General features: G+C 44.4%; 1 protein-coding gene across 4 annotated transcripts; it reads left to right on the plus strand.

The window, feature by feature from the left end:
- Positions 1-922: 922 nt before the first annotated feature.
- On the plus strand, positions 923-25,630 carry LOC106612837 (clustered mitochondria protein homolog). Of its 4 annotated transcripts, none has more exons than XM_014214406.2 (27): positions 923-1,279; positions 7,261-7,451; positions 7,729-7,900; positions 8,262-8,405; positions 8,624-8,763; positions 11,216-11,370; positions 11,611-11,736; positions 13,660-13,807; positions 14,162-14,254; positions 14,485-14,919; positions 15,159-15,418; positions 15,701-16,227; positions 16,961-17,062; positions 17,308-17,408; positions 19,120-19,272; positions 19,497-19,559; positions 19,741-19,982; positions 20,132-20,216; positions 20,423-20,576; positions 20,936-21,075; positions 21,189-21,269; positions 21,366-21,491; positions 21,664-21,785; positions 21,916-22,009; positions 22,155-22,289; positions 22,476-22,549; positions 22,710-25,630. In XM_014214406.2, exons 1-27 carry the CDS (start codon positions 1,156-1,158, stop codon positions 22,849-22,851), a joined length of 4,329 nt encoding a protein of 1,442 aa, XP_014069881.1. In that variant the 5' UTR covers positions 923-1,155; the 3' UTR covers positions 22,852-25,630. The 4 variants fall into 4 exon arrangements, with proteins under 4 accessions (XP_014069881.1, XP_045580502.1, XP_014069885.1 ...); XM_045724546.1 differs by having other exon boundaries at positions 15,701-16,143; XM_014214410.2 differs by having other exon boundaries at positions 8,624-8,751.
- Positions 25,631-26,108: the final 478 nt, after the last annotated feature.

The raw sequence follows: 26,108 nt of genomic DNA on the forward strand, positions 1-26,108 counted from the left end.
GGTGCCTTATTGCTATTATAAACTGGTTACCAACGTAATTAGAGCAGTAAAAAGGTTTGTCATACCCATGGTATACGGTCTGCTATACCATGGCTGTCAGCCAATCAGTATTCACGGCTAGAACCACCCAGTTTATAAACATCGACAACAACATCATCGGAAGTGTAGGCCAATATGGGTAAAGGTCAACCTATTCAGTCCTATATCCCTGGTTCATCAGCTATGATATTGAGTGCAGAATTTTTTCACACCCCTATAGCCATAATAACCAAAGAATGATGTTATACAAAAATTCTACATTTTGTAATACCAGTATGCCATATGGGCACAAATCACCTGTCCAAAATAAATACACAATTTTGTGATCCTAGATACAACTGTTCATAAAAAAAGTTGTAAAAGTTATTTGGCACACTGAGCTTCCCGTAGCCAGACGTTTAGGCCAAATATTTTTTATAATTAAACCAAGATAGACCACAGCTTATCGTTTCCATTGGGAACAATTTAATCATAGTGAACAGAACAAGAAAGGAGGTGGGCAGAGCCAAGCATTCTAGTATACATCTGCATATTTCCATTAGGGAACAACTACTCTGTGTGCACGCGTGCAATAACTCAATTTACCTTTGCACTCCTTCTAAAAAGTATTTTTTTACAAGTTTTGCAAAGGATAAAGTCTAAAAAACATAGTCTATACTGTTCATAGCATATTCTAGTTTTGGGAACAGAAAACTTTATTGAGATCCAATGTTTAATTGATGAGAAAATTTGCAAAATGTGGGCCAAAATCCATCTCTTTACGTCTTCTCCCACTGCCCACCAGTAGGCTTCCTCTCCCTACCATATCTGGTAGTGAGTAAAAACGCCAACCGGATGCTTCACATTTATACATCCAGTGAAATGTCTGTCTCATTCTTCTATCTGTGTTTTGGGGGGTGGAGAAGAACGCAAAGAGGTCAGGAGGAGGAGAAACCACGTGTGATTGCCATGTTCAGCGTTGACTGTCCTTCCTCTGTAGACTTGTTTTTGTAAGATCGTACCCTCTGCATGTAGCTGGCTAGCCTGTTAGCTAAATAAGGAGTATTTAACAGATTCACATAGCAATTTTGAACAACGGATTTTTGTTGCCACCTTTGACTAACTAGCTGCCAAATAATGGTGAGCAAGACAGATGACATCCCGGCGTCAGTACCCAACTGTAATGTTAACACAGTTGATCTTGTAGGAGAGACGCCAGACCGCAAAGAGACCTCCAAGGGACCACACAAGGACCCTTGTGGTAAGCAACTAGCTAACGTTACGTAGTTATCAAGTTTGATAGACTATCCTGCGAAATGTTAAAGCTGTATCGGAATGCTGGGTAACTAACGTTAGCTAGCCTAGCAGCGGCATCGGTTGTAAGCTATGAAAGTGTGCACATAGTAATGTTGCTAGCTAACTGCACATATGCAGATTTCATTCAAAGTAACTTAGTCATCTCATCTGTCACTGAGTTGATTAGTCTGCTAACTACCTGGAAATGCAGCAATGGGCCTCAGCATTCGAAACAGTTCTCTATAACCAAGATGAGTCAATTCTCAATTCAACAATGACAGCTAGCTACACCAGCCATTTTAAGCTTGTTTGAGCTGTTGAACTAGCTAACGTTAGTAGTTGTTGGCTAAACTAACGTTAGCATGTCGCTAAGTGGTTAGCTCAGGCTATATCACGAGGGTTTGACTAACAATCAAATAACTCTTTAGTATTTAGATAATGAGAATATTTTAGCCAGATAAGCTGTTCGGCTAGCCAGTTAGCTCACTAGCTATATGTCAAACAAAGACACAACCCTTGTTGTGTGGCTGACTTGATGCAGCTAGTTAAAGTTGGCTAGCTTAGAAATAGTTAGCTTGGCTAGCTAGTAGGCTTGGCTAGCTAGTAGCAACGCGGCGATGCTGGCTTGTTGTAGAAAAATGGTTGATATAAATGTGATTATAGAAAGTCATAGGTGTATCCAGTATCTTAACAGTGTAGTGCGAGCACCTCATGTCCCGACGCACATGGGACCACAGCTGTTCTGTACCTGCATGCAAGAACGAATGGACTGAAGGTCACCTTCAGTGGAACTGCACATTAAGAGAACAGAGGGGTTCTAATCGATGTGAAGTAATTTCACACGCCGTTTTCTATTAATGGAAACGTATTTGTTTCACTTAGTCCACCAAATGCATGCTATTGTTGTGACCTAGTAAAATCGAAGTGACCAGATCACCAATGTCCCCGTTAGTTGGCGTGATACCTCCCCGGCCTCCCTCCCGTTCAGAACCAGAGGTTGGCTGTTCCTCGACCGGGAAGCGGAAGCTAGCCCTTTGAGAATAGTAATGGTGCATGCACCGTGAGAGAAGGTTGTACTTGAGACATTCTGAGTCATATAGCCGGTAAGTGTCGTTTAAACAAACCGATATTCATTGTTCGCCACCGATCGCTCGCATCATTTAAAGTATTGATGGTCGAGACAGTCACATGACGTACTACTGGTATAGGTTTGGTGAATGTAAGCAGGGGCGGTTCTGGGGTGACAGTGCCCCTGTGACAACAATTTTGGACCCCCTTGTGGCCCCCCTAAATGTGGAGGATGAAATAATTTTTACATAACACATTTTTGCTATCGTTCTTTTTTTAATCCGTTATTAGACAGTGGCAACGCGGAACACTAATGATTATGAACATGGTATTTTGCCTGCTAATGCCTGCAATGCAGTGAAGAAAACGATATGACAACAATAACGTCTAAGGTGAAATAATGTAACTGGCCCCTCTAACAGTACAACTGGCCCCAGCTTAGCCCCCCCAGTTGAAATGGTCTAGAACTGCCACCGAATGTAAGGCCACTGTTGAAATTGCACAACCTTAGGCAGCTTTCACGATAATGCCACAGCTTTCAGTGTCACATTTGACAGGACCTTGAGTTGCATGCATAGACACCTGTGTTGGCACGACTATAACTTCACACACAGTATAGTTAGTTCAGTTGTCAAACTTTGGATAGGTCTCATTGTCACAATTATTGAGCGACCACTGTACTTGCATCTGTAGAGATTTTCATTGATGTAGGGACTCATTTTGTCACAGGCAATGACTGACATGTGTAATAACATAGAATTTGTATCAGAATACAACTCTTTATTTCAGGTATTTGTAGGTATGTTATGTTTAATCAATTATTTGCGTTTGTTTATGCAGATAATTATTTTGAGACATAGACAACACATTTATGTACAAATCAGTATTTGTTGGACAATGAAGCATCTTTTTAATTGGCTAGCCTACACCTAGACTAGAGCCTTGTATGTGCAGCACATCTGCCATCATGCTTTCTTCAAGTGAATATAAGTTCATATTGATGGACAAAGTGTTTGTTCATCATAGAGCTTTTGTCTGTTGGCAACGTTTGACAGCTATTGACAAGATTCATTCACAACTCCATAGGTAAGAAATTATCATTACCAACAAAGTCATTATTTACCCCTAAACCACTTTCCTATTCTTATCAACACTTCAAGATACTATCACCTCCTTGATGAGCTTTCTAATGCAACTCACCTCTCATTTAAGAGAAGCCTGCTGGACTGGATAAATGCCTTAGGCCTAATTAGAGCCTGTTGGATAACTACCAAGACACTGAGCTGTGTGTCCTGCAGTACTGACAGTATTGTGACAGACAGCACATGGCAGACTGATGGGGGTTGAGAGGGTCTGTTAGTGATTGTAACCGAAGAGGCTTAAATGCTCCTCAAGGGTCAAGAGGTGATCTTTATAGTTTTCATGTCACTGTCCAGACTCTGCACACCCTCCCTTCTTGCCCCATGTCATCTCTTGTAACGTTTTACTAACCTCAGGCTTTCGTAATCACAACACAGAGAGGTATACTACAAAACAGGATAAAATGAGTTAGCCAGCTAACTTTGATAAGCAACCCAAAATGACTGTTGATTTGCTTGTTCATAACATTTTTTTGCTTATTTTTCTCAAAAATAGAAAGTTATATCAGAATATTTAGGAAGGTTAGCTGGCTAAATCCTTGATCCTGCTTTGTAGTATACCCCTCAGGTCTGAGGTCACATATAACAACCCATTCTAAAACACATCAACATGCTTCAGACAGAGGACTCATTTGACTGGTTGAGACCTCCCTGCAAAGATGTATGCATGACTCTTCAGGAAAGCTTTCCCCTCCCTGCTCTATCAATGTATCAAAATAAGGTTTGCCATCTTGTGGTGTAATAAATCTATCTATGTTGGGCTTGTTCTCTGTTTGATTTCTTGTTGCCCTGAGCCCATGGTCTGTAGGCCCGCCCTGTCAAGTGGATGGTGAATTAATTCATCTTTAGTCGAAGCAAGAAACGCGGTCAGTCTGTGGTAAACCTTGAGCAGAGATATAACAGCTTACAACAGACAGGGCAGCTTGGAGACTAGTGGCTTGCTTTCTGGATTAGTTGGCCTAGTGGTCTTTCGCAATTTTGATTGAACAAGAACGTTAATAGTGATCAAGACATTCACATCTCGAGGAAATTATAAAATTATTGTTGATTTCTTGTAGCCCGCTCCTTTCTATTATTTGCCTGATTAATCTCTTTCGTCTTCCTTCCCATGCTATCAGGGACCTAACTGGATTTTTGTCCAATTGGTTTAACTGAATGCTGGTCAGACTGGAGGTCTTCTGCCCCCTCCCCACACCTCTCAATGATTTACATGTTAAGGAGGATTAGAGCTGCTTTCTTGTATAATAATCAAAAAATGTCTTCCATTTCTTCTGGTTAAGGTTGATCTTGTGGTTGTTACACTCTTTAAGATAAATATTTCTAATTGAAATAGGCAAAGCCTAGGCCAGATTATGCATGCCAGTATGACAGAAGTACGGCAGTAGTTTGCAGATTTTGATTTCCCTTCCTTCCGTATCTTCATGCCCTATTAGACTGCAGCTCTGAAGGGTTTGGCTCTTCGGCAAAAGGTTTTAGTGATAATGGTAATTTGTTGCTGCCCTCTTCATATGTGAATTGTGACCAACAACATGAATCTCTCCTGTCTACACTACACACAGTGACATGAAGGCTCAACCTCAGCAAATTTAGTTTGGCTAAAAGTTGAGTAATGCAGAAGGTTGCGTAATATTGGACCACATTCCCTACCTACCCTATCACACCCCGTGCTCTGTTCTGCTGCTGTAGGGCCAAGTGGGTCTGTTTTGCAATTATTAGGCTACATGATTGCTTCAGCTTTCATAATGCTGTATAGCACTTTGTACTCTTGGTACTGGCTCTTTTGTACTCTTGCCTTCTCAGTGCAGATTGGATATCATTGGCAGCCAGCATTCATATACACTATTATTTGCAGGTGTTTCCACTACCTTCTCAATTCTACTTGAGAAACTAAAACTGTTTACATTTTCATTAAATTACAAGTTACAAAAACAGTCAAACTGAGCTGAAAACTGAATCTTGAATAAAGCAGAGGGCCTTGAATGACCGAAAGGATTCCCACTGTGTGTTTGTGACCACTAAGAAAATGCAATAGCTGGGGCATTGATGGAAGAATGAATGGAGCGATGAAGAGTGACTTGGATCAGACCAGAAGTAGGACACCCAAGGGGAGAGACAGAGTAACTGATGTAACCTTATCAAATCTGTCTGCTTCTGCAACAAGGCAGGAGGAGCAGTCACTGGAGACACAGGTCACTGGAGACACAGGTCACTGGAGACACAGGTCACTGGAGACACAGGTCACTGGAGACACAGGTCACTGGAGACACAGGTCACTGGAGACACAGGTCACTGGAGACACAGGTCACTGGAGACACAGGTCACTGGAGACACAGGTCACTGAACCTGTTCCTAAAAAAACCAGTTGATCCCTTCCTTCACCTCCCTTCTGACCTACAGAAACATTATCCCTTGGCTCCTATTGTAAGTTCAAGTCTATTCTCCTTGCTCTCTTTTAGAAGTCTGTCTTCTCTCGTAGCGTTGACCAGTTATTGGCCAAGGCTGTTGTGTTTGGTATTCAGAGCGTGACAAGTCTCTTTCTTTCTCGCTCCCTCATTCCCTCCCCCTCTCTATTTTTTTCTCCAAAATTTCTCTCGCCTGCTCTCTTTTACTGTAGATTTCCCCCTACCGCCACGCCAGCTGTTTACCCTCCCCCCAACCACCCCCTCTACGTGTTATCCCTGACACTGCGTTACCCTTGACGTTGAACATGGTGCGCTGGTTGCAGTTGTCTGGGAGAGAAAACAGCCCTTCCACACTGCAGGCCCCACTAGCTGATATTTATGTATGCAGCCTTTCCTCTTGGCAACCCAACCCACACCATTCAAATGTGTTTGACAATATTATTTTGGCTACTTTTTTATGATAAAAAAATGTTTAACAACAGCACCTTCTTGCCCTTTGTGCTGTTGTCTGTGCCCAATAATGTTTGTACCATGTTGTCCTGCTGCCATGTGGTGTTGCTGCCATGTGGTGTTGCTGCCTTGCTATGTTGTTGTCTTAGGTCTCTCTTTATGCAGTGTTGTGTTCTCTCTTGTCGTGATGTATGTTTTTTGTCCTATATTTTGTCCTATATTTTATCTTTTTATTTTTAATCCTAGCCCCCGTCCCCGCAGGAGGCCTTTTGGTAGGCCGTCATTGTAAATAAGAATTTGTTCTTAACTGACTTGCCTAGTTAAAAATAAAACTGTGGTAAATAGGAAACACCACTCCACAGTTACAATGCCTTGTGCCAGTGAGGTCCCTGAGGAGGTTGAGATGGAGAGGAGATGGATACATACAAAAGGATGAGGGGAGGACTTGTCTGGGTGGCTCTATTTTCCTTTCACACTTTATAGTAAAGTTCCTTGTTGTGGACCTTGGGAGTCTGGTGCCCTATGTGGAGAAGGCAAACCACTAGCTTTTGTGTTCTGTACAATAATCTGAGTGATGGTTGAGAGAAGCAGACCATGGTAACCTGTGTATACCTCTGCCCCACATGGCAAAAGCTGGAGATCTTGTTTTCGGTGCTAATTGGATCCTATTGTTCTCCTTGGATCCTATAAGTCGCCAACTTGGCACGGTAGACAATGCCCTTCGGAGTAATCTAATCTGACTACATGCACTACTTTGTTTGCTAACTGTAGGCTTATTATCCTTATTAATTTGGATATGTGTCACTCTGCCGTGGCAACGCCCTCTCTACCCATCTGTCCAATCAGATAACAAGCTATGTTGAACGTCTCCTTCTGTTCAATCACAGGGCACAGTGTAGACACGGCGGTGATGAATGGGGGTGGGGCCCACGATCTTTCGGAGGAGGAGTCCAAGCAGGATGGGGCTGGTGACACAGATGGTGGGGAGGATTCTAACGAACAGGAAGTGATTGTGATTCAGGATACAGGTTTCACTGTGAAGATCCAGGCACCCGGGACGGAGCCTTTTGACCTCCAGGTACAGTACATACTTAGACTGCCCAACTGCCGGTCCCAATTTGCTCACTACCCCTTGACCCGCCTAATCCTTTGACGTCTACAGATCTGTAAGGTGTAAGCAATATAGTGGAAGCTCCACCAGCATGCTGTTTATACCTATCCAGAGGCTTCAGATCTGCAAACATTGAAGGGTTAGGGACAAGGTGTACAAGTAGGGACCAAATTGTGACAAGCTGTACGACCATACACTGTCAGTCTCTATTGCTATAAGATGTTAAACCCGCCCGCTCCCGCAGGTTTCACCCCAGGAGATGGTGCAGGAGATCCACCAGGTGTTGATGGACCGTGAGGACACCTGCCATCGTACCTGTTTCTCCCTGCAGCTGGACGGCAACGTGCTGGATAACTTTGCTGAGCTGAAATCCATTGAGGGCCTGCAGGAGGGCTCCCTTCTCAAAGTAGTGGAAGGTAGGACTTGGTGTTTTGGGTATGTTCTAAAATCAACCCCTAGTCCTAAACGTTATAAGATCTACTCCTAGTTCCCTTCCTAGAGTGTCTCCTCGACTGTAGACCAGGCCTGGGCAACTCCAGTCCTTGGGGGCCTGATTGGTCACTTTCCCCCATCCCTAGCAAACACACCTGATTTTAAACTAATTGCATTTTTAACTGAAGATCATGATTAGTTTATTATTGGAGTCAGGTGTGTTAGCTGGGGCAAAAGTGTGACACCAATCAGGCCCCGAGGACTGAAGTTGCCCAGGCCTGCTGTAGACTGTCCCTAGATTGCATCAATAATAATGAAATGGCTATCCTCTCTGTCTCTCCCCAGAGCCCTACACAGTGCGCGAGGCCCGTATCCACGTGCGTCACATCAGAGACCTGCTGAAAGGTCTGGACCCGTCTGATGCCTACAACGGCGTGGACTGCAACTCCCTCTCCTTCCTCAGCGTCTTCACCGACGGAGACCTGGGAGGTGTGTGTGTTTGCGTACCCATTTGTTTATTTGCGTGTGTTTGGGTGGGTCTGTCAGTGAGAATTGGGGTGATTGATATTTCAGTCAATATTCTGAGGTATCCAGCCACCTTTGTACTACATATTAATGTGTATGTATGTGTCCTCGGCAGCAGGCTATAAAACATCTTTTGTCAAGATGCGTTAGTCTGACCTGTGACCTAATCGTCTCCTCTGCAGACAGTGGTAAGCGGAAGAAGAAGGGCAGTGAGCTGGAGCAGATAGACTGTACCCCTCCAGAACACATCCTGCCTGGCAGTAAAGAGCGCCCCCTGCTGCCTCTCCAGCCACAGAACAAGGACTGGAAGGTAATAATGACGGTAATTATGGTGATTTTAGCAAACACTTTTATCCAAAGAGACATACATTTACATTACATTTACATTTAAGTCATTTAGCAGACGCTCTTATCCAGAGCGACTTACAAAATGGTGCATTCACCTTATGATATCCAGTGGAACAACCACTTTACAATAGTGCATCTAAATATTTTAAGGGGGGGGGGTTAGAAGGATTACTTTATCCTATCCTAGGTATTCCTTAAAGAGGTGGGGTTTCAGGTGTCTCCGGAAGGTGGTGATTGACTCCGCTGTCCTGGCGTCGTGAGGGAGCTTGTTCCACCATTGGGGTGCCAGAGCAGCGAACAGTTTTGAATATAACATACAGTTCGTAGTGACACATATTTCATATTTGTGGCCCATGCAGGAATCAAAACCCACACACCTTGTGTTGTCAGCAAGCTAATCATTATCATTCTAATGCCTTTTCATTTACATAGATTAATGTTTACAGTGAGGGGAAAAAAGTATTTGATCCCCTGCTGATTTTGTACGTTTGCCCACTGACAAAGAAATGATCAGTCTATAATTTTAATGGTAGGTTTATTTGAACAGTGAGAGACAGAATAACAACAACAAAAAATCCAGAAAAACGCATGTCAAAAATGTTATAAATTGATTAGCATTTTAATGAGGGAAATAAGTATTTGACCCCTCTGCAAAACATGACTTAGTACTTGGTGGCAAAACCCTTGTTGGCAATCACAGAGGTCAGACGTTTCTTGTAGTTGGCCACCAGGTTTGCACACATCTCAGGAGGGATTTTGTCCCACTCCTCTTTGCTGATCTTCTCCAAGTCATTAAGGTTTCGAGGCTGACGTTTGGCAACTTGAACCTTCAGCTACCTCCACAGATTTTCTATGGGATTAAGCTCTGGAGACTGGCTAGGCCACTCCAGGACCTTAATGTGCTTCTTCTTGAGCCACTCCTTTGTTGCCTTGGCCATGTGTTTTGGGTCATTGTCATGCTGGAATGCCCATCCACGACCCATTTTCAATGCCCTGGCTGAGGGAAGGAGGTTCTCACCCAAGATTTGACGGTACATGGCCCCCTCCATCGTCCCTTTGATGCGGTGAAGTTGTCCAGTCCCCTTAGCAGAAAAACACCCCCAAAGCATAATGTTTCCACCTCCATGTTTGACGGTGGGGATGGTGTTCTTGGGGTCATAGGCAGGATTCCTCCTCCTCCAAACACGGCAAGTTGAGTTGATGCCAAAGAGCTCCATTTTGGTCTCATCTGACCACAACACTTTCACCCAGTTGTCCTCTGAATCATTCAGATGTTGATTGGCAAACTTCAGACGGGCATGTATATGTGCTTTCTTGAGCAGGTGGACCTTGCGGGCGCTGCAGGATTTCAGTCCTTCACGGCGTAGTGTGTTACCAATTGTTTTCTTGGTGACTATGGTCCCAGCTGCCTTGAGATCATTGACAAGATCCTCCCGTGTAGTTCTGGGCTGATTCCTCACCGTTCTCATGATCATTGCAACTCCACGAGGTGAGATCTTGCATGGAGCCCCAGGCCGAGGGAGATTGACAGTTCTTTTGTGTTTCTTCCATTTGCGAATAATCGCACCAACTGTTGTCACCTTCTCACCAAGCTGCTTGGCGATGGTCTTGTTGCCCATTCCAGCCTTGTGTCTTGTCCCTGACATCCTTGGAGAGCTCTTTGGTCTTGGCCATGGTGGAGAGTTTGGAATCTGATTGCTTCTGTGGACAGGTGTCTTTTATACAGGTAACAAGCTGAGATTAGGAGCACTCCCTTTAAGAGTGTGCTCCTAATCTCAGCTCGTTACCTGTATAAAAGACATCTGTGAGCCAGAAATCTTTCTGACTGAGATGGGGTCAAATACTTATTTCCCTCATTAAAATGCAAATCAATTTATAACATTTTTGACATGTGTTTTTCTGGATTCTTTTGTTGTTATTCTGTCTCTCACTGTTCAAATAAACCTACCATTAAAATTATAGACTGATCATTTCTTTGTCAGTGGGCAAATGTACAAAATCAGCAGGGGATCAAATACTTTTTTCCCTCACTGTATCTGTGTGACATTAATGTCTGACAGTTCAAAAAATGTCACATTCTTCAAGGAGTTTGTCCATTTGTAGTTAATGGCTTTCGCTCCAACCTTTGATCTGCTTGTAGGAGCCATTTTATTTTTATAGCTGACAATGATTTGCCAGACTTACTCAAGCCTGGCACTAGTACACTTTTTCTAGAATAAGTAAACATGCTTGTAGAATAAAGGGTAAGATTAGTTAAAAGTGAAGTGTGCACTGACCGATACCAGCATACATCAGCTGGCTGGGTCATATTATATCCTTACCACCATAAAGTGCAGATGAAGTAATCAGTCTATGGCCCTTTTCCAGTATCCACAAGTTATAAGTCACATTCCAATGTCCATATCTGATTCCGCCTCTCTCTGTAGCCCATGCAGTGCCTGAAGGTCCTGACTATGAGTGGCTGGAACCCCCCTCCTGGCAACAGGAAGATGCACGGTGATCTCATGTACCTGTATATGGTGACTGTTGAGGAGAGACACATCAGTATCACCGCCTCTACACGTGGCTTCTACCTCAACCAGTGAGTCTGGCTTTCCCTGTCTCCCATTAGAATTACCGCATGCTGTTTTCATGCTACTGAGCCAAGCTGTATTGTGTTGGGATGATTACGCATCCACCAGTTGCTGGAACTGTACTGGAAAGTGTGAAAGGGAACTATCAGAGCCAGCATGGTTAGGTTTGGCTAGATGGTGTGAAAAAGTGAACTGTCCGAGGGCGAAAGTTGACCATAATGAGTGATGACCATGGTGTTGTGTTCTAGGTCGACCACGTACACCTTCAACCCCAAGCCAGCCAACCCCAGCTTCCTCAGCCACTCGTTGGTTGAGCTGCTGAGCCAGATAAGCCCTGCCTTCAAGAAGAACTTCACTGCCCTGCAGAAGAAAAGGTAAGTGGTCTACACTAACCATAATGCACTGTGCTTTTTATTAGTTCTGTGTAATGGGGGGGAAACATAATATACTGATAAGCATACAATTATTAGTAATCAGAATTTTACACTACTGTTCAAAGGTTTGGGGTCACTTAGAAATGTCCTTGTTTTTGAAAGAAAAGCAAAAAAATTTAAATAACATTGATCAGAAATACAGTGTAGACATTGTTAATGTTGTAAATGACTATTGTAGCTGGAAATGGCTGATTTAAAAAAAAATGTTTTTATGGAATATCTACATTATCAGCAACCATCACTCCTGTGTTCCATGGCACGTTGTGTTAGCTAATCCAAGTTTATCCTTTTAAAAGGCTAATTGATCATTAGAAAACCCTTTTGCAATTATGTTAGCACAGCTGAAAACTGTTGTACTAATTAAAGAAGCAATAAAACTGGCCTTCTTTCGACTAGTTGAGTATCTGGAGAATCAGCATTTGTGGGTTCGATTACAGGCTCAAAATGGCCAGAAATAAATAACTTTCTTCCGAAACTCGTCACTCTATTCTTGTTCTGAGAAATGAAGGCTATTCCATGTAAGAAATTGCCAAGAAACTGAAGATCTCGTACAACGCTGTGTACTGCTCCCTTCACAGAACAGCGCAAACTGTCTCTAACCAGAATAGAAAGAGGAGTGGGAGGCCCCAGTGCACAACTGAGCAAAAGGACAAGTACATTAATGTCTAGTTTGAGAAACAGACGCCTCACAAATCTTCAACTGGCAGCTTCAATAAATAGCACCCGCAAAACATCAGTCTCAACGTCAACAGTGAAGAGGTGACTCTGGGATGCTGGCCTTCTAGGCAGAGTTGCAAAGAAAAAGCCATCTCAGACTGGCCAATAAAAAGAAAAGATTAATATGGGCAAAAGAACTCTGCCTAGAAGGCCAGGGGAAACATTGGGGATAAAGTGTTATGGACAGACAAATCTAAGTTTGAGGTGTTCGGATCACAAAGAAGAACATTTGTGAGACGCAGAAAAAATGAAAAGATGCTGAGAGAGTGCTTGACGTCATCTGTCAAACATGGTGAAGGCAATGTGATGGTCTGGGGGTTCTTTGGTGGTAGTAAAGTGGGAGATTTGTACAGGGTAAAAGGGATCTTGAAGAAGGAAGGCTATCACTCCATTTTGCAATGCCATGCCATACCCTGTGGACGGCGCTTAATTGGAGCCAATTCCCTCCTAGAACAGGACAATGACCCAAAGCACAGTTCCAAACTATGCAATAACTATTTAGGGAAGAAGCAGTCAGCTGGTATTCTGTCTATAATGGAGTGGCCAGCACAGTCACCGGATCTCAACCCTATTGAGCTGTTGTGGGAGCAGCTTGACCGTATGGTACGTAAGAAGTGCCCATCAAGCCAATCCATCTTGTGGGAGGTGCTTCAGGAAGCATGGGGTGAAATCTCTTCAGATTACCTCAACAAATTGACAACTAGAATGCCAAAGGTCTGCAAGGCTGTAATTGCTGCAAATTGAAGAACACAGTTATTATTTCAATTAAAAATCATTATTTATAAATTTGTCAACGTCTTGACTATATTTCCTATTCATTTTACAATGCATTTCATGTATGTTTTCATGGAAAACAAGAACATTTCTAAGTGACCCAAACTTTTGAACGGGTGTGTGTGTATATATATATATATATATATATATATATATATATATATATATATATATATATATATATATATATATATATATTATATATATATATATTATATATTTTTTTTAAACATTTTTATTATTATTATTTATTTTTTCCAGAGCTAACAATATTAGACAGACATGGTTGTTTTTCTTGATAATTCTGGTAATTACTTCTGAGGAATACTCCCACTGTTATTCATGGCTAATTTGGTTTCTGATTGGCTGCAGGGTTCAGCGGCATCCATTTGAGAGGATAGCCACACCCTTCCAGGTGTACAGTTGGACCGCCCCCCAGGTGGACCACACCATGGACTGTGTCAGAGCTGAGGACGCTTACACCTCCCGTCTGGGCTACGAGGAACACATACCTGGACAGGTACACACACCTCGCCCCTAGGCTACGAGGAACACATACCTGGACAGGTACACACACCTCGCCCCTAGGCTACGAGGAACACATACCTGGACAGGTACACACACCTCGCCCCTGGGCTACGAGGAACACATACCTGGACAGGTACACACACCTCGCCGCTAGGCTACGAGGAACACATACCTGGACAGGTACACACACCTCGCCCCTGGGCTACGAGGAACACATACCTGGACAGGTACACACACCTCGCCCCTAGGCTACGAGGAACACATACCTGGACAGGTACACACACACACACCTATAATACTCTGTTTTGGTTTTGTGTAACATTGCATCTCTGTGTTATTTATTCAGACGCGAGACTGGAATGAGGAGCTGCAGACGACCAGAGAGCTGGCCCGGAAGAACCTGCCTGAACGCCTGCTGAGAGAGAGGGCCATCTTCAAGGTGAGCCAGCCTACAGCAGTAGTTGAAGCTCAACTCCTTTCCTGTCTCCTGCACTCTGGCCCGCTTATTTGCTTTCGCTAGTGAGCTTCGGTCATCGATTCTGCTCTTGAAACGCCCTCCTTTCAGCTCCGTTTCTCTGTTTCCGTCTATATCCTGTAGTGTGCACAGACTATTACGCTGCTTTCCATCCTCTACATCCTTACACGCTCTAACCCTCCTCCTCTCTCCAGGTCCACAGTGACTTTGCGGCTGCTGCCACTCGCGGTTCCGTGGCGGTGATTGACGGCAACGTGATGGCCATCAACCCTGGCGAGGAGACACGTATGCAGATGTTTATCTGGAACAACATCTTCTTCTCCCTGGGCTTCGACGTCCGTGACCACTACCGCGAGCTGGGCGGGGACGCTGCCGCGCACGCTGCGCCCACCAACGACCTCAACGGTGTCCGGGCTTACGGGGCCGTAGACGTGGAGGGGCTGTACACCCTGGGGACCGTGGTGGTGGACTATCGTGGTTACCGTGTCACGGCCCAGTCGATCATCCCAGGCATTCTGGAGAGAGAGCAGGAGCAGAGCGTTATCTACGGGTCTATTGACTTTGGGAAGACAGTGGTGTCTCATGGGAAGTACCTGGAGCTTCTGGAGAGGACCAGTCGACCACTCAAGGTGAGGATATCATGATGATAATGCAAGTTTCATGTTTTATTTGTAAGTCTGCTTATTGTTTGGGATTTACTTTATTTGTCACTACAAAGTAAGCAAACTTCAATATCTTTTGTTGGACTGTTTTTCTGTCACTGCACCGGCCTACAGACATTCAACGTTTATCACTGCCATGCCACAAACCTGCCATACTGTGGTTATCACATTCTCTCTGTCAAACTGACTGACTCTCCCACCCCCAGGTTCAGAGACACAATGTGCTGAATGAGAAGGATGAGTCCATGGAGCTGTGTTCCTCTGTTGAGTGTAAGGGCATAATCGGCAACGATGGACGCCACTACATCTTGGACCTTCTGAGGACCTTCCCCCCCGACCTGAACTTCCTGCCTGTGGAAGGGGAGGAGCTTTCCCCTGAGAGTGTGAGACAGGGTTTCCCACGCCAGCACCGCCACCGCCTGGCCTGCCTCCGACAGGAGCTCATCGAGGCCTTCGTTGAGCACAGGTACCGTAGAGCGCTTTAGGGAGGCGTTTTAATTGTGTGTGTGCCATTGGAATAGCATGGAGACTCTACCTTTCACATTTACATACCTGTGTTTTGGTGGTGACTTATGGGCTTCCTTGGTGGTTTGTGTGCTTTAGATGGGGTACTGGTTATGTCCCTCAAGATGGTCATCAGATGTTCCCTTTAGTGTATGATTGGGTCTGTGCAGATTTGAATGCTGACGTAACTGACTATGTCCTACCCACCTCAGGGATAACAAAGATTCTGCACTCTACTCCTCAGATACCTCCTCTTCATGAAGATGGCAGCGCTCCAGCTGATGCAGCAGAAAGCCAACAAGGAGAGGAAGCTGGCCACCCTGACAGAGAACAGCAGCCCCGGGGCAGCCGTTCCAGCCCTGCCCTCCACAGAGACCCCCGATGGCTCGGCCGAGTCCTCAGAAACTTCCACAGAAACCCTCACTGACGCCAACTCAGACGCAGCCCAGACAGAGACCACCTCCACCTCTGATGCCCCTCAGGCAGCAGCGACAGAAACCACCACCACAGAAGCAGCCCCCAAGACAGAGCCAATGACAGAAACAGACAGTTCAGCTACAACAACCACTAATGCCTCCCAGGCAACCCCTATAGAGGTTAATGTGGTTCCCATGGTGACCACCAATGGGCCGTTGGTGCCCTTTGCCACAGCGATTCAGAACGGGGAGTGCGAGAGCCCTCTGGAGGGTAAGGCTGAGGATATTATCCCGGGCTTAGCCCAGGCGAAAGAGCTGGCTGAGTCCTTAGCCGCGGAAGATGGATCAGGTATCGGTACGTCCAAACCGTTGCAGGGTAGAGAGAAGCTGGGGAAACACAGTCGGTGGAGAAATGCATTTTAAAGAAGAGGGCTCTTTTAATTTCACCATAGACATGCATTTAGAATTGTGTGTGTGTGTGTGTGTGTGTGTGTGTGTGTGTGTGGTTTTTCATCTGTATGTTGCCATCTTCATGAAGAGGAGGTATCTAAGAAGGCTTCTTAATGCTGGTGTCTTAGTTGCATCTCTCCACCTGGCTAGTTGTCCCTGTCCAGTTCTTAGCCTCCTAAGTGAGCATGGACCCCAGTAAAATCACTAGCAGTGTGGGATATAGCAATTCAATAACCACAGATCTCTCCGTTTTTGATTTCCCATTGGCTAGTGTGACAATTAATCAAAGGGTTTGTGACTCCAGAAAGAGGGAAAGAACTCCTGGTTGTGTGTGATCATTGCATGTGTGTGGGATGGTTGTAGTTGGTCTCCCGCCCTACTGCCTGCTTGACAATAGCTCTAATGACAAGGTGGTTTGTGGTTATTTAACTAAGATCTGCAACAGTGTGGTGGTGGTTTACAACTCAAATTGACTTGCATGTAGGCATTGGCCGAAAGATGATAGTAGTGATTTTTGGGGAACTTACACCATATCGTTTTGAGTTGTTGCCCAGGTAACTTGTTATATTGATATTCATTCAACTTCTCTCTCTTCCTCCCCGATCTCTCCAACCCCACCCTGACCTGTTTCCATCAAGACCCTAAAAGCCGAGAGGTGGTCCTCAATGCCTGCAAGGCCGTGGGTTCCATCAGCAACACCTCCTTCGACATCCGCTTCAACCCAGACATCTTCTCTCCAGGTAGGAACTGTCACTTTATGGTGGTGGATGATGGGAAGCGTAGTGCTTTTAGGAGAGGTTTGGTGTGGCAGCTGGCTCTGCTGAACAGTACTAATTGTTTATATTTTTTTGGTATCGATTGCTGTTACCTCCAAAGCACTTCACAAGAATGGCCTTATTTTCACATTCATGAAACTAAAGCGTAATAAAATACTATTGCATGCTATACTGGCACCCCCCCCAAAATGCTGATGTCTCTCCCCCAGGAGTGCGTTTCCCTGAGGACAGTGCAGATGACATTCAGAAACAGAAGCAGCTGTTGAAGGATGCTGGAGCCTTCCTGGTGTCCTGTCAGATCCCGTCTCTGGTAAGTTTCAGGGCAGCAACATCGTATCAAGCACAAGCAGTCATTACCTTCACTATATTACAACATAAACTCAGCAAAAAAAGAAAACGCTCTCTCACTGTCAACTGCGTTTATTAACAGCAAACTTAACTTGTGTAAATATTTGTATGAACATAACAAGATTCAACAACTGAGACATAAACTGAACAAGTTCCACAGACATGTGACTAACCGAAATGGAATAATGTGTCCCTGAACTAAGCGGTGGTCAAAATCAAAAGTAACAGTCAGTATCTTGTGTGGCCACCAGCTGCATTAAGTACTGCAGTGCATCTCCTTCTTATGGACTGCACCAGATTTACCAGTTCTTGCTGTGAGATGTTACCCCACTCTTCCACCAAGACACCTGCAAGTTCCTGGACATTTCTGGGGGAATGGCCCTAGCCCTCACCCTCCGATCCAACAGGTCCCGGATGTGCTCAATGGGATTGAGATCTGAGCTCTTCGCTGGCCATGGCAGAACACTGACATTCCTGTCTTGCAGGAAATCACGCACAGAACGAGCAGTATGGCTGGCTGGTGGCATTGTCATGCTGGAGGGTCATGTCAGGATGAGCCTGCAGGAAGGGTACCACATGAGGGAGGAGGATGTCTTCACTGTAACACACAGCATTGAGATTGCCTGCAATGACAACAAGCTCAGTCCGATGATGCTGTGACACACCGCCCCAGACCATGACGGACCCTTCACCACCAAATCGATCCCGCTCCAGAGTACAGGCCTCGGTGTAACGCTCATTCCTTCGATGATAAACGCAAATCCGACCATCACCCCTGGTGAGACAAAACCGCGACTCGTCAGTGAAGAGCACGTTTTGACAGTCCTGTCTGGTCCAGCGACGGTGGGTTTGTGCCCATAGGCGACATTGTTGTCGGTGATGTCTGGTGAGGACCTGCCTTACAACAGGCCTACAAGCCCTCAGTCCAGCCTCTCTCAGCCTATTGCGGACAGTCTGAGCACTGATGGAGGGATTGTGCGTTCCTGGTGTAACTCGGGCAGTTGCCATCCTGTACCTGTCCCGCAGGTGTGATGTTCGGATGTACCGATCCTGTGCAGGTGTTGTTACACGTGGTCTGCCACTGCGAGGATGATCAGCTGTCCATCCTGTCTCCCTGTAGCGCTGTCTTAGGCGTCTCACAGTACGGACATTGCAATTTATTGCCCTGGCCACATCTGCAGTCCTCATGCCTCCTTGCAGCATGCCTAAGGCACGTTCACGCAGATGAGCAGGGACCCTGGGCATCTTTCTTTTGGTGTTTTTCAGAGTCAGTAGAAAGGCCTCTGTAGTGTCCTAAGTTTTCATAACTGCGACCTTAATTTGCTACCGTCTGTAAGCTGTTAGTGTCTTAACGACTGTTCCACAGGTGCATGTTCATTAATTGTTTATGGTTCATTGAACAAACATGGGAAACAGTGTTTAAACCCTTTACAATGAAGATCTGTGAAATTATTTGGATTTTTACGAATTATCTTTGAAAGACAGGGTCCTGAAAAAGGGATGTTTCTTTTTTTGCTGAGTTTATTTGCTTACATCACTGTATCACTAGCCTTTGTGTTTGTCTAGCTATTTGTGGGTTGGTGTGTATTTGTATTTTGTGTGTGTGGGGGTGTGGTAATGTTTAATTTCTTACATTGTATGTGGGAATTTATTTTACTTGTCTCTCCCTCCAGGTGAAGGACTGTCTGGACCACAGTGCTCTGCCCATGGATGGAGCCACGCTGACCGAGGCGCTGCACCAGAGGGGCATCAACGTGCGTTACCTAGGCAACGTGCTGGCGTTAGTGGACAAGACCCCAGCCAAGGCACAGCTGGAGCACTTCTATGTAAGCCTGAACCCCTGACCTCCATTCAATCTTGAGGACTGACTAAGGAGAATTATAATGAAGGGCAATGATATCATTATGCTAATAATGCTAACCTTCTATACTGTTCTGTTGTTTCTACTGAAGACATTGCAGGACAGAGTGCAGGACAATACATAATGATTAATCTGCATTCAGCTTGTTTCCTTTTTCTTAAATAGTTTTGTATGTCTTCTGTTCTGTAGAGAATAGGTATCAGCGAGTTAATCACCAGATGTGCGAAACATATCTTCAAGACATACCTCCAGGTGAGTGCTATTTTTCGAGCAATGATTGTTATAGAATTATGATGTACTTAGGATCACACAGATCTTTGCTCTTTTTTGCACCACGGAATTGTCACCCCTACTTGCTTATCATAGAATGTATTTGTCTCCCTTTGAAATGGATTAAATATGAGAACAATAGACTATGTACTCCGTCTCCCAGGGTGTTGAGTTGTCGGCCCTCTCTGCCGCTGTCAGCCACTTCCTCAACTGCTTCCTGTCCTCCTTCGATGCCGTGGCACACCTGCCTGCCGACGAGCTCGTGTCGCGCCGCAAGAACCGTAAGCGCCGTAACCGCGTCCCGGGGGGAGGGGACAACACTGCGTGGGCCAGCCTGACACCCAGCGAGCTGTGGAAGAACATCGTCTCTGAGGCCCAGAGCTACTACCACTTCACTCTGCACTGGTGGGTGGGAATTAGGATTGATGTTGGCACAATAGTAGGCTTGACGTTAGCACATTATGCTAACAAGCTACCACTTCAGCCTGCACTGGGTGAGTGTGCTTGGGATAAAGTTGGTGTATGTTTTCCTAAAAACATGCATCTTTCTACAGCGAGAATGCTGACCAGGTAGTGGAGAAATACGGCCTTCAGAAGATCACCCTGCTCAGAGAAATCTCCATCAAAGCTGGCATCCAGGTAACTGCCATCAATCCCTATTTAGACTAGGTGTAATGTTCAACATATTGTATACATCTGTCCAATACCTTCAGATCGACAGAAATGCCTAGGGAGTAGGGGCCAGGGGTCAAATTGTAATTCAAAATGTATTTTAATGATGTCATGTTTTTAACCCTCTCCCTTCTAACACGCTTCCTGTGTCTCCTGCCTCCCTGCGTTTCTAGATCCTGATAAAGGAGTATAACTTTGACAGTCGCCACAAGCCTGCCTTCACAGAGGAGGACATCCTTAACATCTTCCCTGTGGTGAAGCACGTCAACCCCAAGGCCTCCGATGCCTTTCACTTCTTCCAGAGTGGACAGGCCAAGGTCCAGCAAGGTGAGGCTAGCATGAGGCTACTAGACCTCGATCAGCATACAGCACTACTCACACTTATAATGCAACTCACACACACCTGCTACAGGTCCAGCGAGGTGAGGTGGGTACCAGTCCTGCTAGGCGGGGTCAGCATGGTTCCTCCTAGGGCTAGAGACAGATATGTAAATAAAATTCTACTCACACATGCAACACACACAGGAAAGCTGAGAAATGTTTCCTTCCTCCCCATACAAACCATGCAGATATTCATGCAACAATGCAACTTACATTCAGTGTCCTCTCTGAACCCATTCACATTACTTTCTGTTGCGCTGTACGATTGTGTAAGCCTGACTTGTCAACAAGGTCTCTATGTGCAGGTTACCTGAAGGAGGGCTGTGAGTTGATCAACGAGGCTCTGAACCTGTTCAACAACGTGTACGGGGCCATGCACGTAGAGATCTGTGCCTGCCTGCGTCTGCTGGCTCGCCTCAACTACATCATGGGAGACCACCACGAGGTGTGCTACTCTCGACATTATACACACATTTTGATATTCCTCTCACACATGACAACAAATGGCCACAGCAATTCCAGTGACACAGTCCTGACTGTGGTCTTCTCTGTCCACAGGCTCTTAGTAACCAACAGAAGGCTGTCTTGATGAGTGAGAGAGTACTGGGCGTCGAGCACCCCAACACGATCCAGGAATATGTACGTATCCAGGAAAATTACTGTTTTTTGAAGACAGGTTTTTTTTCAGTCCATGATAACTGTTTCTAAATGCCTCTGGTTGCTTTCTCTCCCCAGATGCACTTGGCTCTGTACTGCTTTGCCAACGGTCAGCTGTCCACTGCCCTGAAGCTGCTGTACCGTGCTCGCTACCTCATGCTGATGGTGTGTGGGGAGGACCACCCCGAGATGGCGCTTCTAGACGTGAGTGGGCCACAGTATTTCATTTATCTTCTTTTGATTGAAACCATCCTGTGGGTGTATATGTCACCATGTTAACTCTGAAGTTATGTACCATTTTTGTGTAACCCTTTGAGGTGTGTTTGTGACCTTTATTACACCTGTTCACCCTGTCATCCCGGGTCTCCTCCTGTAGAGTAACATTGGCCTGGTGCTGCACGGAGTAATGGAGTACGACCTGTCTCTGAGGTTCTTGGAGAACGCCTTGGCCATCAACTCCAAATACCATGGACCCCGCTCCCTCAAAGTAGCCCTCAGGTAACTACAAGGGAGAGTCATTCCTTGAGTGACTGAACATCAATTTCGGTATTATAACTGATTTGCTGTTCTATACTCTAGTTTGTATTATCTTCAGTTGATTTAATGCAAATCAAATGTTATTCTGCAGTCATCATCTGGTTGCGAGGGTTTACGAGAGCAAGGCAGAGTTCCGCTCTGCGCTCCAGCAGGAAAAGGAGGGCTACACTATCTACAAAAACCAGGTTACAGCTACAGTACACAAAGCTCTACACGTCCTCCTCAGAAGTGGCTTAAGAACATTTGCTCAAATAACAATATGTGCTAGATTACCAACAATTGATAATAGTTTTTAAGCTCTCTTTCTCACTTTCTTCCCCTCTATCCCAGGTGGGAGAGGCCCACGAGAAGACTAAAGAGAGCTCCGAGTACCTGAAGTACCTCACACAGCAGGCTGTGGCTCTGCAGAGAACCATGAACGAGATCTACAAGAACGGCTCCAATGCCAGCATCATGCCACTCAAGGTACGTGGCTTAGGGCCTAGCTATATTTTCATATGGGTTTTTATCTGTAAGACAAAATCAGAGGGCCTTGTATTGTCCCCAGATGATAGCATACCTGCGTCTGTAGATTATGCTTTCAAATGTATTGTGGGTGTTAGATTCATAGTACAGTGTGTAATTTTGTTGGGTTCCACCATTTTTTTCCAGTTCACAGCACCCAGTATGGCCAGTGTTCTAGAGCAGCTCAATATCATCAACGGCATCATCTTTATACCCCTCAGGTAAAGTGAAGTAGCACCTTATTTTTACAGTTTGAGTTGAAAATAGAAACCTGTCAGGACCCAGTACTCACCCCTGTGGAATTCCATCTCCTCTTAAAAATATACATGTGTCTGCGCTCAACATTAACCCCTGTGGTATCCTAACCCATTCACTCTGCAGCCAAAAGGACTTGGAGAACCTGAAGGCGGAAGTCCAGCGGCGGCAGCAGCTTCAGGAGTCAGGGAAGAGCGTGGAGGATCTCACTGTGGATAGTCCACTAGAGCTGGAGGACAAAATACCCATGGACGTTAACGTTGATTAACGTCACACGCTCCACACCACACTACTTTCTGCAAGGGAGAGGACGTGATGCAACAGCCATCTTCTTGAATGAACATGTGGACCTGAGCTGTCTAAAAATCAACAATGAAAACAAAAGGGGTGAGGGGCAGACGAGGAGAAACATCTATGTATACAGTAGGTATAGAGTTTATAAGAGGAACTTCAAGGAGTAACAGAGCAGGAGTTACAGTATATACAGGCGTAGGAGAATATGGAATCCATGTTAACATGTTCAATCTGAAAGCCTACAGCCTCAAGAGCTTTGGTAAAGAAGCAGAATGAATGTAAACTTGATTGCTGCCGTGTAAATGTGTGAGAGAAGGCGACCAAGGACGACCATGACATTGTATTACCAGAGCCTTATCCACTGTTCATCCCACTCCACATCAACCAACTGTTCCCCCTACCCAAGGACCACTTTTTACCCCTCCAACACCTCCAAAACTCCTGAAAAAGCCACTGAGGCAACTACGGCTTCCAATTTCACCATGGCCCCATGTTTCCTCGAAAATAACATCTGACACCCTGTCCCAAAACTCAGGGGATTTTTTTTCTTCTACTGTGTGCTAGGTGAGATTAAAGTCACTAAAATTCAGAGATTTCTCTGTTTTGGGCCACAGAATGTAAACTCCCTTCTCTTGCGTTTAGTCTTGTTAAACCTCCACACCAATCACCCATTTACTCTTGAGTGTCCCCTATGGTCAGTCAAAAACTATTTGTATTTCATGGTTTTATCATGAGTTGCTGCTGTGTCCGTTGGTTCTATCGCCGCAAAACAGACGGTGACGCATGTATGCTCTCAATCAATCTTTTGATTGTTACACCTTTTTTTAGTAAAAATTTATCTTTTTGTAAAAGCAAAATGGAAACGAGGGAGACGCCATTTTTAGGTCTGTCAATTATCCATTAATTTAAAGGTAGAGTCAGTGATATGATGTATGTGCACAAAGTAAACGGCGTAGTGGGTCAATTTCCGCAACAACTAAGAGCGTTGAAGCACAAGGCTAAACTCGCCCACTTTTAGTCGCGTACCTACCACACTGGAACAGTTTGAAGTGAACCCATGCACATGCGCTGATACTGTGGGAGCAAAGTCATGTGCCTCGCTCATTGCATTATCTGCGGTGTTGCTCGTGGCAACATCATTTCGCTGAGTCTACCTTTAAGCCATGTCTGTTTTTATAGAAAATATGAGTGGAAAAGATGTATAAATAAAACTGTCTATGGGGTTTAGACAGATATTTGATCAGTGTTGATGGAAATATAGATATGAAACGTACAACTATGGCTTGAGCAGTAGACCTATATAGGTCTCTTATGTTAGATGTGTCCAGTCTTCTATTTTTCTTCCACTTTGAAAGAATATGTGCATGTATGTTTTTGTTTGTGTAGTCCGAGAGATATGGCCATGATGATTTTGACACTTGCAGCTTCGTAGTATAATGACTAGGTTGGGTAAGCCACAAGTTTCCAAATGTTTTATTTTTATATGCAATGGCTGTGTTTACACAGGAAGCCAAATTCAGATATTTTGTCCAATTATTGGCAAAAGATCTGATTGGTCTAAAGACCAATTAGTGGCAAAAATATCAGAATTGGGCTGCCCGTGTAAACAAAGCCATAGTAAAACCATGGGACGGCTAATGCAAACTTCCATTCTCATGTAACATTCTTGGCCAGCAATGTTGTAAATCTGCTCATATGAAGTGAGTATATGAGAAACTTATAGTGAGTATATGAGAAATTCCCTATCATTTGATAGAATAGACTAAACCATGGCCATAGACTTGTTTGTCTGTTTCAAAAAAGTAAACTGTTATGTTTCCATTGTTTGGTAAACCCATTCAACAAGTTGACAGTAAATCGGGCCACAGCTGGCGATGTATGAACAAAGTTTCCTCTTCAGTATTTAGTGCACTTTCCAGTGCTGTCTGTCTGAATGCATACACACACACAGCACCACCAAAAGTGGGTTGAGAAGGGCTTCTTCAATATACCAAAGAAGACGACTGATCGAGGTGTGTTTTGTGTGCTCTTGTGTACGACCCTCCTTTGCAAATGTCTTTCTAAAAATTGTTGCGGTGTCTAAATGTATGTGATTAAAGCAATAGAAACGATGCTGGAACTGATCCTTTTGAAGTGCTGCACTTGTGTGGCTGCACAAACTGCTGTCATTGTAAGTAAAAGGCTGTCGCCAAGAGAGGGGACAGAACAGTTACTGTAATGAATTTCTTGATTATTATGCTCTTAAAAAGCTGGGACAATAGAACTTTGTGATTTTTGTGCCTATTTATGCTTTTCAAAACGTTTAAAAATGTTTTTTTTTTTTTTGCTCATGTTTTCATAGGGATACCATTGGTTTCCTTTTTGAAATATGTATATCTGCATTTCCTTCTCAGGTTCAACTTCCTCCATGAATGTCAGTCCTGTCTTGCATTACACTTAGTGGGCATGGGGTGGTGCTCTAGAGTACTTCAGAAACAATCGAGAAGGCTTTATTCGTGTGAAATAATTTTGTCCCATACGGATGTTCACAAGCATATCTCAATGCTAGTGTGTAACTATTCCACATGCTTCTCATTCACTGGACGTTGAGGAAAGAAAAAAGTATTTGATGGAATTGTGACGATATGAACCCGAAAAATGTCAAAGACTACTGCTTGATGAACATTGAACTTGTTGAAACCTTTACAAAAGACTGTTATATGAGATTTTGGCCATTTCTGATAGAATAAACTCATCTAGAGTGATCAAAAATACTTTTGTCTGCCTCGAGACATTTTCTTTTCATGGATCATAATCATGGAACTTCGATTTAATCACAAAGGCACTAATTGTTGGAGTTCAGCTGCAATGCTGTTCTAATTGCGTCGTAATATACCTCTTGATACATTCAAGTAATTGCATGAGAAACTAATTTGACTGTTCTTTAGATGTTCAACATTTGGAGACATTCAGAATTTAAAGGACATCCATACAAACAAACCAAGGGGTGTACATAAGATGAAGCAATACGTAATTTCAATGCTCTGGAAATGAAAAATGGTAATATTGACAAAATTATACATTGCCTTCAGCTTTGATAAAATAAACCGGAGGTCTGTCACTCCCTATTGAATTAATCTAATTTTAAAGCTCTTAATGATTCCCAGCACTTAACCGATGTGGCATATAGGATACTGCTATTTTGGACAGTTACACAAATCCATTTCGTGTTCTCCCCAATTTGATACAAAA

This window comes from Salmo salar, chromosome ssa09, assembly GCF_905237065.1.
Source record: "Salmo salar chromosome ssa09, Ssal_v3.1, whole genome shotgun sequence".
NCBI classification, from domain to species: Eukaryota; Metazoa; Chordata; class Actinopteri; order Salmoniformes; family Salmonidae; genus Salmo; species Salmo salar.

Coding starts and splice junctions, on each gene's coding strand:
- LOC106612837 (XM_014214406.2), top strand. CDS start 1,156: ATGGTGAGCAAGACAGATGACATCCCGGCGTCAGTACCCAACTGTAAT. Junction 14,920..15,158: donor GGACCAGTCGACCACTCAAG/GTGAGGATATCA, acceptor TCCCACCCCCAG/GTTCAGAGACACAATGTGCT. Junction 17,063..17,307: donor CCCAGACATCTTCTCTCCAG/GTAGGAACTGTC, acceptor TCTCTCCCCCAG/GAGTGCGTTTCCCTGAGGAC.